This window comes from Felis catus, chromosome A1 (genome assembly GCF_018350175.1).
Source record: "Felis catus isolate Fca126 chromosome A1, F.catus_Fca126_mat1.0, whole genome shotgun sequence".
Taxonomy (NCBI): domain Eukaryota; kingdom Metazoa; phylum Chordata; class Mammalia; order Carnivora; family Felidae; genus Felis; species Felis catus.
In genome coordinates this window covers 1,667,465-1,684,920 of record NC_058368.1, presented here as the reverse complement: position 1 = coordinate 1,684,920, position 17,456 = coordinate 1,667,465, and the positions used below count along the sequence as shown (strand labels likewise).

Genomic DNA, 17,456 nt, shown 5'->3' with positions numbered 1-17,456 from the left:
TGTTGTTGCAAATAGTAAGATTTCATTCTTTTTGATTGCTGAGTAATATTCCATTGCGGGGGTGGAGGTGGTGTGTGTGTGTGTGTGTGTGTGTGTGTGTGTGTGTGTGTGACTTCTGTATCCATTCATCAGTCGATGGACATTTGGGCTCTCCACAGGTTGGCTATTATTGATAGTACTGCCATAAACATTGGGGTCCATATGCCCCTTCCAATCAGCATTTTTGTATCCTTTAGATAAACACTACAATGTGCAATTGCTGGGTCATAAGCTAGCTCTATTTTTAACTGTTTTGAGGAACCTTCATATTGTTTTCCAGAATGGCTGCACCAGTTTGCATTCCCACCAGCTGTGCAAAGGTGTTCCCCTTTCTCCGCATCCTCGCTAACATCTGTTGTTTCCCGAGTTGTTAATTTTAGCCATTGTGACAGGTGTGAGGTGGTATCTCATTGCAGTTTTTTTTTTTAATTTGTATTTACCTGATGATGAATGATGTTGAGCATCTTTTCATGTACCTGTTAGCCATCTGGATGTGTTCTTTGGAAAAGTGTTCATTCATGTCTTTGGTCCATTTTTCACTGGATTATTTGTTTTTTGGGTTTTGGGTTTGATAAATTCTTTATAGATTTTGGATACTAACCCTTTATCTGATACATCATTTGCAAATATCTTCTCCCATTCCATTGGTTGCCTTTTAGTTTTGTTGATGGTTTCCTTCACCATGCAGAAGCTTTTTATCTTGATGAGGTCCCAGTAGTTCATTTTTGTTTTTGTTTCCCTTGACTTCAGAGATATGTCTAATTAGAAATTGCTGCAGCCAAGGTCAAAGAGGTTGTTGCCTGTTTTCTCCTGTAGGATGATGGTTTCCTGTCTCACATTTGTCTTTTATCGATTTTGAGTTTATTTTTGTGTATGGTGTAAGAAAGTGGTCCAGATTCATTCTTCTGCAGGTCTCTGTCCAGTTTTCCCAACACCATTTGCTGAAGAGACTGTTTCTTCCATTGGATAGTCTTTCCTGCTTGTCAAAGATTAGTTGGCTATAGATGTGTGGGTCCATTTCTGGGTTCTCTATTCTGTTCCATTGATCTCTGCATCTGTTTTTGTGCCAGTACCATACTTTCTTGATGATTACAGGTTTGTAACACAACTTGAAGTCCAAAATTGTGATGCCTCCAGCTTTGGTTTTCTTTTTCATCATTACTTTGGCTATTCAGGGTCTCTTCTGGTTCCATACAAATTTTATGATGGTTTGTTCTAGCTCTTGAGAAATGCTGGTATTATTTTGATAGGGATTGCACTGAATATGTAGATTGCTTTGGGTAGCATCAACATTTTAACAGTATTTGTTCTTCTAATCCATGAGCATGGAATGCCTTTCCATTTCTTTATGTCTTCTTTAATTTCTTATATAAGCTTTCTATAGTTTTCAGCATACAGACCTTTTACCTCTTTGGTTATGCTTATTCCTAGGTATTTTATGGGTTTTGGTACAATTGTAAATGAGATCGATTCCTTGATTTCTCTTTCTGCTGCTTCATTATTGGTGTATAGAAATGCAACTGATATCTGTACATTGATTTTATATCCTGCGACTTTGCTGGATTCATGTATCAGTTCTAGAAGTTTTTTGGTGGAGTCTTTTGGGTTTTCCAAAAGGAAAACAGGGTTCTCACTCTGTGAAGAGTGAAAGTTTGACTTTTTCCTTGCTAATCTGTATGCTTTTTCTTTCTTTTTGTCTGATTGCTGAGGCTAGGACTGCCAACACTGTGTTGAACAGTGGTGAGAGTGGACATCCCTGTTGTGTTCCTAATGTTAGCGGGAAAGCTCTCAGTTTTCCCCTTGAGGATGATATTAGCTGTTGGTCTTTTGTATACGGCCTTTAGGATGTTGAGGTATGTTCTTTCTATGCCTACTTTCTTGAGGGTTTCTATCAAGAAAAGATGCTATATTTTGTTAAATGCTTTTTCTGCATCTATCAAGAGGATCATATGATTCTTACCCTTTCTTTTATTAATGTGATATATCACATTGATTTGTGGATATTGAACAAACCCTGCAGCCCAGGAATAAATCCCACTTGATCATGATGAATAATTCTTTAAATGTATTTGTTGGATTCGGTTTCCTAGTATCTTGTTGAGAATTTTTGCATCCATGTTCATCACGGAGATTGGTCTGTGGTTTTCCTCTTTAGTGGGGACTTTGGTTTTGGAATCAAGGTAATGCTGGCCTTGAATGAGTTTGGATGTTTTCCTTCCATTTCTATTTTCTGGAACAGCTTCAAAAGAATAGGTGTTAAGTCTTCTTTAAATGTTTGGTAGAATTCCCTGGAAAGCCATCTGGCCCTGGACTCCTGTTTGCTGGGAGATTTTTGATTACTAATTCAATTTCTTCACTGGTTATAGCTCTGTTCAAATTTTCTATTTCTTCCTGATTCAGTTTTGGTAGTTTATGTTTCTAGGAATTTTTCCGTTTCTTCCAGATTGCTCAATTTGTTGGTATATAATTGTTCATAATATTCTCTTATTATTGTTTGTATTTCTACAGTGTTGGTTGTGATGTCTCTGCTTTCATTCATGATTTTATTTATTATGGTCCTTTCCTTTTTCTTTTTAATAAATCTGGCTAGGGGTTTATCAATTTTGTTAATTCTTTCAAAGATCCAGATCCTGGTTTCGTTGATCTGTTCTGCTGTTTTGTTTTGTTTAATATCATTGGTTTCTGCTCCAATCTTTATTATTTCCCTTCTACTGCTGTTTTGGGGCTTTATTTGCTGTTATATTTCCATTTTCCAGCTCCTCTGGGTGTTAAGATTAGGTTGTGTATTTGAGACATTTCTTCCTTCTTTAGGAAGGCCTGGATTGCTATATACTTCCCTCTTATGACTGCCTTTGCTACATCCCAGAGGTTTTGGACTGTCATGTTTTCATTTTCACTGGCTTCCATGTACTTTTTCACTTCCTCTTTAATTTCTTGGTTAACCCATTCTTTCTTTAGTAAAATGTTCTTTAATCTCAAAGTATTTTTGGTCTTTCCAATTTTTTTCTTGTGATTGATTTCTATAGAAGTTTCATAGTGTTATAGTCTGAAAATATGCAAGGGATGATCTCAATCTTTTGTACTTGCTGAGGGCTGATTTGTGCCACAGCATGTGATCTATTCTGGAGAATGTTCCATGTACACTTGACAAGAATGTGTATTCTGATGCTTTGGGATGAAATATTCTTAATGTAACCTGTTAAGTCCATCCGGTCCAGTGTCATTCAAAGCCAGTGTTTCCTTGTTGGTTTTCTGCTTAGGTGATCTGTCCATTGCTATAAGTGGAGTGTTAAAGTCCCCTACTATTATGGTATTATTATCAATGAGTTTATGTTTGTGATTAATGGACTTATATGTTTGGGTGTTCCTTTGTTGGGGGCATAAATATTTACGACTGTTAGATCTTACTGGTGGATAGACCCCTTAGTTATGATATATGATATAATGCCCTTCTTCACCTCTTGTTACAGTCTTTGTTTTAAAATCCAGTTTGTCTGGGGGCGCTGAGGTGGCTCGGTTATTTGAGCATCCAACTTCGGCTCAAGTCATGATCTCACAGTTTCTGAGTTCGAGCCCTGCATCGGGCTCGCTGCTGTCAGTGCAGAGCCCACTTTGGATCCTCTGTCCCCCCCCTCTCTCTGACCTTCCCCACTTGCTCTCTGTCTCTCTCATAAATAAATAAACATTAAAATCTAGTTTGTCTGATAGAAGTATGGCTACTCCAACTTTCTTTTGATGTCCATTAACATGATAAATGGTTCTCCATCCCCTTACTTTCAATCTTCCAGGTGTCTAAAATGAGTCTCTTGTAGGCAGCATATAGATGGCCCTTTTTTTTTTTTTAATCCATTCTGATACCCTATGTCTTTTGATTGGAGCATTTAGTCCATTTACATTTAGAGTGATTACTGAAAAATATGAATTTAGTGCCATAGTGTTGCCTATAGAGTTGGAGTTTCTGGTGATGTTCTCTGATCCTTTCTAGTCTTTGTTGCTTTCGTCCTTTTTTGTTTCGTTTTGTTTTTTCTCCAAATAGTCCCCCTTAAAATTTCTTGAAGGGCTGGTGTAGTGATCACACACTCCTTTCATTTTTGTTTGTCTGGGAATCTCTTCATCGAGAGAGAGAGTCTTAAGCAGGTTCCATGCTCAGTTTGGAGACTGACATGGGGCTCAATCCCACAACTGTGGGATAGCGACCTGAGCTGAAATCATGAGTCAGACGCTCAACCGAAAGAGCCACTCAGGTGCCTTTTTTTTAAATAGCCACATTAATATCATTTTAAAAAGTCTTTAATGTAAATCAGCCTCAAAAAGCTAGGTCTGAATGAATAGAAAAATAATAGTCTTTAAATTTCAAAACTGGTTCCCTTTTACTGAATGATTTAACATAAAATACAAGGAACTGGTCTAATGGGTCTAGGTCTAAGGTGAAACAGAAGACTCTATACTGAGTTCTGTCTTGATGATATAATATAAATATTATTCAAGTGGAACAGAAATCCGATAGCTTAGTTTAAATGTTTCTTTATGTTAATTTCAAGTCCTAAAAATTATCCAGACATTGAGCAGATGTTATTTATATCTTAAAAAGCCTCTTCTTTAGTTTTTTACAAAGAACAAGACATTTGAGGAAAGCAGACACGGAGGAAGTATGACACCCACAAAGAACCATTATGGAATGTTTTCCTACGTATGAAACATCTTGTAACCCCCGGCAAAGGCTCTGATGTTGACTGTAAACAGCACAGCCCTGCATTTACAAATATAGACAGATAAGCAGATAGGTGGAGAGACAGATATGCACATGGGTTCCATATGTGTATAGCCACATAAAATGTACACTATATGCACCCATGTCCACAAACACATATAGAGTAAAGTTTCTGAAAAATATGATGTAAGCTTTACATCTTTCTTCAAAGTTACTAGAAACATGGGCTTTCATGTAACCTGAGCTTTGGTAAATTTTTTTTTTTCAACTGCCAAGTTCTATCTAGGGAAATGAACGCCTACCTAGTTAACACATAAAGAAATAGGACTTAATACATTTTAGGTTATAAACGGAGTCTTTTTTTTTTTTAATTTTTTTTTCAACGTTTTTTTATTTATTTTTGGGACAGAGAGAGACAGCATGAACGGGGGAGGGGCAGAGAGAGAGGGAGACACAGAACCGGAAACAGGCTCCAGGCTCCGAGCCATCAGCCCAGAGCCTGACGCGGGGCTCGAACTCACGGACCGCGAGATCGTGACCTGGCTGAAGTCGGACGCTTAACCGACTGCGCCACCCAGGCGCCCCATAAACGGAGTCTTTAAAATACCCATGTGTTATAACAAGTGTATTATGAACACTATGTTTGTTGGCAAAAACTAACACTTATATTAGTTTTCTACTGGAGGATCGATGTCAGCAAAATGGTGGTATAGGAATTTCTAGCGCCTGTATCCTCCCAGAAATATCAATTTTAAGACCTATCCATGCATGAAAATACTTCCACAAGAGCTAAGGATTCTAGGTGAGGGATTACACCACCTGGGTGGAGGTGAGCTATATGAAAAGATAGGATAGATAGATTCACACACCCTCTTTACCTCTCCTTTGAGCCCAGACAGCTCAGCATGGAGAAAGGGAGCCTTTCTGTGAGAGAAGTTGAGTAAAGTAAGTGTCTGACTTCACCACAGCCTCCAGTCCAGCCTGCCCCGGCACCAGAGTGACTCTCATTGCCCTTAATGGCTCTGGCAGTCTCCTGCGACTCCAGGCCGCTGCCCACCCTGGTGCCTGTGGGATTCTACATCCTTAGGTGGCTCCTTGGTAGTGCCTGTGAAACCCGGTGGCCCGCTTGCCCCAGTGCCTGTCGGCTCTAGTGGCTACAAGTGGCTCCTGCAAACCTCAGTCCCTGGCCCAGTGGGCACCAGTAGGCCCCGGTGGTTCCAGGCAACCTCCACGGCGCCAGGTTCCCAGCCAGCTCCCCAGCCAGCTCCCAAGAACCCAGGCTCCTGGCACATCCCAGCGTCCGCCAGCTCCCAGGCAGCAACTTTGGCCCAGTGCTTCCAATCAGCACCTGTAAACCCAGAGATAGTATGACTGGGCCTAGACACAGGATGACTACTGTGTCCTCAAGCTTTCAAGCCACCTCAGCACCGGGCTAGCTACTAGCCCCAAGCCTCCAGACCATCCCAGCCCCAGGTCAACCCTCCTCCAGGAATAAAGGAACTGGCAGCACCATTTCCCTCCACTGGCCCAACATAAACACACATCCACCCACGGGACTTGCTCACACCGCTGCCTCTAACCCTACACATTGTGCTTCTGCCAGTGTACCCCTTTCGACAGCCCGCCTTGGTCTGGATGCTGCGGGGCCCCTCCCCCAGGTGACCCATGGCACCCAAAGCTTGCCCGCATGCCAGCCCCTCTGCCCTCTGCCGTGCTTCAGCAGATCCGCCCTCTCCAGCACACTCTTGGCCAGAGCCCATACCGGATGGTGCCGCAGGCCTGGTAGTGTGCAAGCAGCCCCTACAGCGGCCAGCACCACTCCAAGGTGACTTCTGCCCCGGAGACTGGGAAAAATAACCACACACACACACACACACACACACACACACCAGTCAGATGGAGGTCCCGGCCGTGGGCTGGCGGCAGACAACTGGTCCAACTGCAGGCCCTGCGAACCGGTGAAAGCTTCTCAGGGGACAACACAGGGAAAGCGTCCTGCAGTTTGGTGCTACTGCATCTCTGGCAAATGCTTGTTCTGCCTCGACTGGAGCCCAAGGCCTCTCCAGACTGGCCCACCACACCACAAAGGCAAAGGGAGCCACTGCAGACGACTGGACCGAAGGAGAAAGGGGCTCAGCCACACGGCAGGGCACACGCATCACACACAGGAGACGTTCTCTGAAGCACCAGGGTGTCGTAAACAGGGAACACTGCATGGCAGGGCTTCTTTACGAGACCAGTACTCTAGGGGTGCCTGGGTGGCTCAACAGGTTCAGTATCTGACTCTTGATTTTGGCTTAGGTCATGATCTCACAGTTTGTGAGACTGATCCCTGCATCAGGCTCTGTGCCGACAGCGCGGAGCCTGCTTGAGATTCTCTCTTTCCCTCGCTCTCTCTTCCTCTCCCCTGCTCTCTCTCTTTCTCTCAAAATAAATAAATAAACATAAAAAAAATAAGGCCAATGCTCTAAAGAACAGGGGACAGCCTGACTTTTCTCACACACTGAAACAGACACAGAGAGACAAACCGAGGAGACAGAGGAGTATGTCCCAAACAAAAGAACAGGAGAAATATCACAGCAAGAGACCTAAGTGAAACAGAGGTAAATAATATGCCTGATAGAGAATTTAAAGTAATGATCATAAAGATACTCACTGGACTTGACAGAAGAGTGGAGGACATAAGTGAGACCCCTAATGATGAGACATAAAAGAATCAATCAGAAATGAAGAATACAATAAATGAAATTAAGAATACATTAGATAGTATAAATAGTAGGCTAGACGAGGCAGAAGAACCAATCACTGACCCTAAAGGATGGAGTAAGTGAAAGTAATCAAGCTGAGCAGATGAGGAAAAAAATTTATGCAAAAGAAGAACAGACTTAGGCAATTCAGTGATACCATCAAATATAATAACATGACATGACAGGGATCCCAGAAAGACAAGAGAAAGCAAAGGGGACAGAAAATGTATTTGAAGAAATAGTTGAAAACTTCCTGAATCTGGAGAAGGAAACAGAAATCCAGATCCCCCAACAAAATATAACCAAAGAAGTTCCACGCCAAGACACATAGTAATTAAAATGGCAAAAAATAGTGAGAAAGGAAAAAATTTAAAAGCAGCAAGAGAAAAGCAGTCAGTCACCTACAAGGGAAAGCCCATAAGGCTGTCAGCAGAATTTTCAACAGAAACTTAGCAGGCCAGAAGGGAGTAGCATGATATATCCAAAGTGCTCAAAGGAAAAAATGGGCAGACAAGAACACTAGACCTAGCAAGGCTATCATTCAGAATAGAAGGAGAGATAAAGAGTTTCCCAGAAATGTTAAAGGGGACTCTTTGAGTGAAAAGACCATAAGCAAGAATAAGAAAAGTAGGAATCAAAAAAGCAATAAAAACAAGTTCTCTGTAAATATCACTCAAGGGATTCACAAAATAAAGGGACGTAAAGCATGCCACCATATACCTAAAATGTAGAGAGGAGAAGAGTAAATAATGGGTTCTGAGCCTGGATGGCTCAGTCGGTTAAGCATCCAACTCTTGATCTTAGCTTAGGTCATGATCTCACAATTCATGAGATTAAGCCCCACATGAGACTCTGCACTGACAGCATGGAGCCTGCTTTGGATTCTCTCTCTCTCCCTCGTTCTCTGCCCCTCCTTGGCTTGCACTCTCTTTCTCTCTCCCCTTCTCCAAATAAGTAAATAAACTTAAAAAAAAAAGAATGGGTTCAAATTTAAGTGACCATCAACTTAATACAGACTGCCATATGAACAAGAAGTTATATACATACCTAATGGTAACCACAAGTCAAAACTACTAACAGATATACAGAAAATAAAGAGAAGCAGTCCAAGTATATGACTAAAGAAAGCCAAGTAATCATGAAAGAAGAGAGCAAGAGAAGAAAGGAATGGAGAAAAACTGTAAAAACAACCATAAAACATGTAACAAAATGGCAATAAATACGTATGTATCAATAATTACTTTGAATGTAAATAGGCTAAACACTCCAATCAAAAGACAATGTGTGATGGAGTGAATGAGAAAACAAGACCCACCTGGACATTACACGGATCCCAGACCCACACTGCCTAGAAAGAGCCTCATTTCAGACCTAAAGACACATGTGGATTGAAAGCGAAGGGATGCACACTCAGTGGCAGCCACTGTGGAGACTGGACTTTGCTCGTTCGTGCACCTTGCTCAGCCTCTCTGCAACCATGTCTGACAAACCCAGTATGACTGAGATTGAGAAATTCAATAAGTCAAAATTGAAGAAGATAAACGCAAGAGAAAACTCCACAGCCTTCAAAAGAAACAGCTAAACAGGAGACGCTAGCAGGTGAATCATGAGGCATGCACCACCAATCTGCACTGTGCATTCCACAAGCACTGCCTTCTTATTTTACTTCTTTTAGCTGTTTAACTTTGTAAAATACAAAGAGGTGGGATCAAGTTTAAATGACTGTGTTGCCTTTTTCCATATCAAAGAAGAGAACTACTGACAATGAAGGCCATGCCTGCCTCTCCCATCTGTCTATCTGGCTAGCAGGGAAGGAAAAGAGTTTGCATTCTGGTAAGGAAGAAGCTGTGTAAAACAACAGTGAAATCTAGGGCATAAATCAATCTGGCCCAAGGAATCCTGCAGGCTGTAAAATGTAGTTTAATCAGAGTGCCATTTTTTTTTGCTCAAATGATTTTAATTACTGGAATGCACAATTTTTTAAATATGCAAATAAAAAGTTTCAAAACCTGAAAAGAAAAAAAAAAAAGAAAGTGAAGAGATAGAGAAGAAGCATTTACCACTCAAATAGATGTGAAAAGAAAGCCGGGATAGCAATACTATTTATATCGGACAAAACAGATTTTAAAACAAAGATTGTAACATAACACAAACAAGTACACTAAATAATCAATAAGGGGACAATCCAATAAGAAGATATAACAATTGTAGGGGCTCCTGGGTGGCTCAGTCGGTTAAGCGACCGACTTCGGCTCAGGTCATGATCTCATGGTCGGTGAGTTCGAGCCCCGTGTCAGGCTCTGTGCTGACAGCTCAGAGCCTGGGGCCTGCTTCAGATTCTGTGCCTCCCTCTCTCTCTGACCCTCCCTCATTCATGTTCTGTCTCTCTCTGTCTCAAAAATAAATAAACATTACAAAAAAATTAAAAAAAAAAGAAGATATAACAATTGTAAATATTTAGGCACCCAACGTAGAAGTACCCAAATACATAAAACAGTTAATAACAAACATAAAAAAGAAATAATTGATAGTAATTACATCAACAGACAGATCATCTAAACAGAAAATCAACAAGGAAACAATGGCTTTGAATGACACACTGGACCAGATGGACTTAACAGACATATTCATCCTAAAACAGCAGAACACACATTCTTTTCAAGTGACATGGAACATATTCCACAACAGATCACATATTACGCCATAAAACAGGTCTCCACAAATGCAAAAAGATCAAAGTCATTCCATGCATCTTTTCTGACCACAGTGCTATGAAATTAGAAATCAACCACAAGAAAAAAAATCTGGAAAGAACACAAATACATGCAGGTTAAATAACATGCTACTAAACAGTGAATAGGTCAAACAAGAAATCAAAGAGGAAATCAAAAACTACAGGGAGATAAATAAAAATAAAAACAAAATGATCCAAAATTTTTGGGATGAAGCAACAGAAGTTTATAAAGGGAAGTTTATAGGAATACAGACCTACCTGAAGAAAAATCTCAAATAAACAACCTAACCTTACACCTAAAGGAGCCAAAAAAAAGAACAACAAACAACACCCAAAACCAGTAGAAGAAAGGAAATAATAAAGGTTAGAGCAGAAATAAATGAAATAGAAACTAAAAAAAAAAAAAACAAAACAAAAAAATGCACACACACACACACACAAACAATAGAACAGTTCAATGAAACTAGGAGCTAGTTCTTTGAAAAGATCAATAAAACTGATAAACCTTTAGCCAGACTCCTAAGGAAAAAAAAAAAAGAGTACTCAAACAAATTCAGAAATGAAAAAAGGAGAAATAACAACCCAACACCACAGAACTACAAAGGATTAAGACAATATTATGAAAAATCATATGCCAACGAGTTGGACAACCTAAAAGAAATGGATAAATTCATAGAAACCTGCACCTCCCAAAACTGAATCAGGAAGAAACAAAATTTGAACAGCCCAATTACCAGCAAACAAAATTGAATCAGTAATCAAAAAACTCCCAACAAACAAAGGTTCTGGACCAGATGGCTTCACGGGTGAATTCTACCAAACATTTAAAGAAGAGTTAATATCTATCCTTATCACCAACATCTATTCCAAAAAATAGAAGATGAAGGAAAATTTCCAAATTTGTTCTATGAGGTCTGCATTACCCTGATATCAAAACGAGATAAAGACATCACAAAAAAAGAGAAGTACAGGCTGATACCTCTGATGAATATAGATGCAAAAATCTTCAGCAAGATATTAGCAAACCCAATCCAACAACACAGTAAAAAATCATTTAGGATGCCTGGGTGGCTCAGCTAAGAGTCTGACTTCAGTTCAGGTCATGATCTTGAAGTTCGTGGGTTCAAGACCCACAATGGGCTCTGTGCCCACAGCTCGGAGCCTGGAGCCTGCTTCAGATTCTGTGCCTCCCTTTCTCTCTGCCCCTCCCCTGCTCGCCCTCTGTCTCTCTCTCTCTCTCTCTCTCTCCCTCTCTCTCTCTCTCAAAAATAAACAAACATTAAAAAAAAATCATTCACCATGTTCAAGTGGAATGTATTCCTGGGTTGCAAGGATGGTTCAATATTCGCAAATCAATCAACATGATACATCACATCAAAAAGAGAAAGGATAAAAACCATGCAATCATTTCAATAGATGCAGAAAAAGCAGAGAGAAATGACCATAATCCCCAAGATGACATTTAACACCAGGCCAGGACAGTAACCATCATACAGAAAATGGAGCAGATGGGGCGCCTGGGTGGCACAGTCGGTTAAGCGTCCGACTTCAGCCAGGTCACGATCTCGCGGTCTGGGAGTTCGAGCCCCGCGTCAGGCTCTGGGCTGATGGCTCGGAGCCTGGAGCCTGTTTCCGATTCTGTGTCTCCCTCTCTCTCTGCCCCTCCCCTGTTCATGCTCTGTCTCTCTCTGTCCCAAAAATAAATAAACGTTGACAAAAAAAAAAAATTTTTTTTAAATAAAAAAAAAAAAAAAAAAAAGAAAATGGAGCAGAGAGAGAGAGATTCTGTAAGGGAGAACTCCCAAGAAAAACCTGAGTCCTCAACAGAAACAAACAATGCAAAAAAAGAGAGCCAGGCAACTGGAAATACCAATAAAAACAAAACATCATGGATCACCTGTGAAGCCTCCAGTACAAATTAAACCAGGAAGACAATGTATTCCAAGGAATCAAATGGACTCCAAGTAAGAAACAGAATGGGTAAACATCTAAGAGATGATAAAAATATGCAGAAAACATAAGTTACATCTAGGAAGGAAAAACATGAAAAGTAATTAGAAAACTAAAAAACAAAACCCAAGCTCACAGATACAGAGAACAGTCTGGTGGTTGCCAGGGTGGAAGTAGGAAGAGTGTGAAATGGATGAAGGGGCTCAACAGGTACAAATTTCTAGTTTATAAGATAAAGTAAGACATGGGATATAACACATAGCATAGTGATCATGGTTAATAATACAGTACTGCATGTTTGAAAGTTACTAAGATCTCAAAAGTTCTCATCGTAAGAAAAAAAATCATAACTATGTACAATGACAAATGTTAACCAGACTTATTGTGATCATTTTGCAATACACACAAATTTCAAATCATTATGTTATATACCTGAAACTGATGTAATGTTACATGTAAATTATATCTCAATTAAAATAAAACAAAAACAGAAAGCAAGCAAGCTAAGACAGTAATACTTCTGTACTCGACTCTGTAATTAGGTACATGTATCTTGAATTTTTAAAATTCTCTAAGACACAATATAGAAGAGGTCACAGACTGAGTCCATGATTGCTTGAAAGAACACAGAAAAAAGTTCCATGAGAGGTAACTTTGGGTTCAAAAGAAAGATGTTCTACCCCTTAAAGATGTTCAGAAATGAAACAAATGAGTTGAATACCAGAAGACTCCAAGCAGAGATTAAATGGCTACCTATATGGGATGCTACAAAGGGATTCTTGTACTGGGTGGAAGATTCACTACTTATTCAGCAAATGATCTAAGACTTTTCCAACTCTTCACTTCTATTTACAAAACAGGTTACACCAGGAGACAACAGCCCCTTTACATGTGAGAGCTATTCCTCAGGATAGAAAGTTTTACTTAAGAAATGGCATGCACAATAAGGAAAACTTTTACTTTTAGGATGCCCTATATAGATTTTGTCATATAATATTATTTGCCTGATAAGTAGAAATAAACATTCATAATTACTCACCCTTCTAATAAAATTTTAAAATCAATAAAAGTATGTATTATAAAAACAACATAGCATCCAGTTATACTGAATTTCTTCTCTCTTACCAATCATAACCTACGGCAAAAGATGTTTCAATTACAGGAGCAATGAGTTTTGCAGCTGTCATGATGTATTTTTCTGCCATAGCTTTCCTGTATCAAAGAAACAAAAAAGTATTGTTTAGAAACATGGTATAGAGAGCTTGGATTTTTTTAAGCATAAACATTGTCTGTCAAAGCTAACATACCATCAAAGTCTACTAGATGGACAGCTACACTAGAAATCTGTCCATAAGTCAGGTTGACAACCATGGCTAGGAAATGGGATTAGCAAGACATGACTGCCTTCTGGACCAAATTTAACTTTTTTTTTAATTAAAAAAAATTTTTTTGAATGTTTATTTATTTTTGAGAGAAAGAGAGACAGAGCATGAGTGGGGAAGGGGCAGAGAGGGAGACACAGAATCCGAAGCAGGCTCCAGACTCTGAGCTGTCAGCACAGAGCCCGACGCAGGGCTCCAACTCACGAGCCGTGAGATCATGACCTGAGCCGAAGTCGGACGCTCAACCGACTGAGCCACCCAGGTGCCCCAACTCTTTCTTTTTTTTCAGTGCATGCCGACAAATCAGAAAGAAACACTGGAGGAGCACAAAGCTCTGCAGCTGAAGCTATATAACTGCACTGTCCATGGACATGAGAGGGTAAAAATGACCACTGAAGAAGAGTGTGTATGGTAAATGGTAAAACTGAATTACTACATGTCTCCATAGATTTGTCTAATCTGTACCTTTCATATAAATGGAATCATAGATATACAGTCTTTTGTGACTGCCTCCTTTATTTATCATGTTTTCAGGGTTCGTGTTTATTGTAGCATGTATTGGTCCTTCATTTCTTTTTGTGGCCAAATAATATTCCATTGTATGGATAGACTATATATTCTTTATCCACTTAACAGTTGTGGACGTTGGGTTGTTTCTGCTTTTTGGATATTATAAATGCTGCTTCTATAAACATTTGTGTGAAGTTACTGTGTGAATGTATGCTCTAATCACCTAAGAAGAGAAACTGTTGGGTTAAGTATGAGGAACTTTTGCTGAAGAACCTTTGCAGGAACTTCCAAACTGTTTTCCAAAGCGGCTGTAGCATTTTACATTCCTGCCACCAGCATGCAAGATTTCGATTTCTCCACATCCTCACCAACATGTGCTATTATCTGTCTTTTGATTACAGTCATACAAGTGGGTATGAATTGGTACCTGGTTGAGGTTTTGAATTGCATTTTCCTAAGTATAGAAATTAACACATCTTTTCAAGTGCTTACTGGGCATTTGCATACCTAGTTTGAAGAAATGTCTACTCAGATCCTTTGTATGTTTTTAATTGGGTTATTGGCCTTTTTATTATTGAGTTAGAAGAGTTCTTTTTATATTGGAGAAATAAGTCCCTTCTTGGATAGATGGTTTGCAAAAATTTTCTCCCATTCAGTGGGCTGTCTTTCACTTTCTTGATGGTGTCCATTGAAGAACAAAAGTTTTAATTGTGATGAAGTCCAATTTACCTATTTTTTTTCCTTTTGGTGTGCTTTTGGTGTCGTATCTAAGAAGTCACTGCCTAACACAAGATCAATAATTACTTGTTTTTTCCTAACAGTTCTAGCTCTTATAGTTAGGTCTATGATCTATTTTAAAGTAATTTTTGTGTATGGTGTGAGAGAGGCACAACTTCATTCTCTCCCATGAGGATATTCAATTGTCCCAGCACCATTCGTTGGAAAGACTATCTTTTCCCCCATCGAATTGTCCTGGCACTTTTGTTAATTATAAATACAAGAGCTTATTTCTGGACTCTCAATTCTATCCTGATTTCTATGTCTATCTTTACGCTAACTAGCATAAAGTGCTACCACGCTTGATTGGGGTAGCTTTGTAGTATAAGCCCTCCAACTTGGCTCTTCATTTTTCAACCTGTTTTGGCTAGTTTGGATCCGTTATATTTCCATATGAGTTTTAGGATCAACTTGTCACTTTCTAAAAACCAATGCTCGGATTTTGCTATGGATGACACTGCATCTATAAAATAATTTGGGGAGGACTGCCATCATAACATTAAGTGCCTCCCCACAAAAATGGGAGTCTTCCCATTGACCTAGCATATCCTTCAACAATGTCTTATAGTTTTCAGAGCATAAATTTTACATTTCATTTGTTAATATTATTCCTAATTATTTTTATGCTACTGTAAATGCAATGACGAGTTTAATTTTGGATACTTCACTGGTAGTATATCGTACATCAATGTAGTATTGATGCTTATATTTTGATCTCTTACTCTGCAAGCTTGCTGAACCTACTAGTTGTAATTGTTTTTTAGTGGATTCTAAAATTTTATGTAGGATATTGCATGTATAAGATCATGTGGTCTCTAAACAGACATAGTTTTACTTTTCTTTCCAATCTGGATGTCTCTTACTTCATTTTCTTGCCTAATTTCCATAGTTAGAACCCCTAGTGCGATGTTGAATAGAATTGGTAAGAGTGAATAATATCTTGTTTCTGTTTCCTTATCTTGTTTCTGATCTAAGGGGGAAAGCATTTAGTCTTTCACCATTAAATATTATGTCAAACTGTGGGTTATTTGTAAATGTCCTTTATCAGATTGAGGAACTTCCTTTCTACTTCTAGCCTCTTGAGGTTTGTTTTGTTTGTTTAGCATCAAAGCACACTAGATTTTATCAAAAACATTTTTAAAATTTATTTATTTAAATTCAAGTTAGTTAACATACCGTGTAGTATTGGTTTCAGGAGTAGAATTTTGTGATTCATCACTTACATACGACACCCAGTACTCATCCAAACAAATGTCCTCCTTAATGCCCATCACCCATTTAGCCCAGCCCCCCCACCCACCCTCTAGCAACCCTCAGTTTGTTTTTAAGAGTCTCTAAAGGTTTGCCTCCTCCTGTGTTTTTTTTTTTAAGTTTATTTCTTTTGAGACAGCGAGAGAGCGAGAGCACATGCACAAGCAGGGGACAGGCAGCAAGAGGGAGGAGAGAATCCCAAGCAGGGATTCCCAATGAAGGGCTTGAACTCACAAGCCATGAGATCATAACCCGAGTGGAAATCAAGAGTCGGATGCTCAACCGACTGAGCCACCCAGGCGCTTCTCTGTTTTTATCTTTCCTTCCCTTCACCTATGTTTACCTGTTTTATTTCCTAAATTCCACACGAATGAAATCGTATTTGTCTTTCTCTGACTGACTTATTTTGCTTGGCGTAATACACTCTAGTTCCATCCACATTGCTGCAAATGGCAAGATTTCATTCTTTTTTTATCTTCTTTATCTGTTCTTCAGTCGATAAACACTGGGTTCTTTCCATAATTTGGCTAATTGTTGATAGCACTGCTATAAACACTGGGGTGCAGGTGCCCCTTCAAATCAGCATTTCTGTATCCTTTAGATAAATGCCTAGTAGTGCAATTGCTACCCTAAGGGGCAGTTCTACTTCACATTTTTTGAGGAACCTCCATACTGCTTTCCAGAGTGGCTGCACCAATTTGCATTCCCACCAACAGCACAAAAGTGTTCCCCTTTCTCTGCATCCTCACCAACATCTGTTATTTCCTGAGTTAATTTTAGCCATTCTCACAGGTGTGAGGTGGCATCTCATTGGGGTTTTGATTTGTGTTTCCCTGATGATGAATGATCTTGAGTATCTTTTCATGTGTTTGCTAGCCATCTGGACGTCTTCTTTGGTAAAGTGTTCATTCGTGTCTTTGGTTCATTTCTTGACAGGATTATTTGTTTTTTGGGTGTTGAGTTTGGTAAGTTCTTTATAGATTTTTGATACTAACCCTGTATCTGGTGTGTCTAATATCTTCTCCCATATTCTTGCTAATATCTTCTCCCATTCCGTCAGTTGCCTTTTAGTTTTGTTGGTTTCCTTCACTGTGCAGAAGCTTTTTTAACTTTTTGAAAATTTATTTGAAGAGAGAGTTTGTACACATGTGGAGGAGAGGCAGAGAGAAAGAGAGAGAATCCCAAGCAGGCTCAGTGCTGTCAGCACAGCATCCAATGTAAGGCTCACAACTGTGAGATCATGACCTGAGCAGAAACCAAGAGTCGGATGTTTAACTGAATGAGCCACCCAGGCACCTCCAGAAGCTTTTTATCTTGATGAGGTCCCAGTAGTTCATTTTCCCTTGCCTCCAGAG

The 17,456-nt window shown here is 39.5% G+C and overlaps 1 protein-coding gene and 1 pseudogene across 10 annotated transcripts in view; one reads left to right on the top strand and one right to left on the bottom strand.

Annotated features, from left to right (window-relative positions):
- IFT88 (intraflagellar transport 88) overlaps window positions 1–17,456 on the bottom strand; it is a 133,228-nt gene that overhangs the window by 71,179 nt on the left and 44,593 nt on the right. For all 10 annotated transcript variants that reach the window (XM_023248988.2, XM_023248958.2, XM_023249092.2 and 7 more), the window contains one exon: window positions 13,307–13,393. In XM_023248988.2, the coding sequence (XP_023104756.2) occupies window positions 13,307–13,393 (87 nt within the window). The remainder of the gene's footprint in view (window positions 1–13,306; window positions 13,394–17,456) is intronic.
- LOC123380527 lies at window positions 8,963–9,107 on the top strand (annotated as a pseudogene).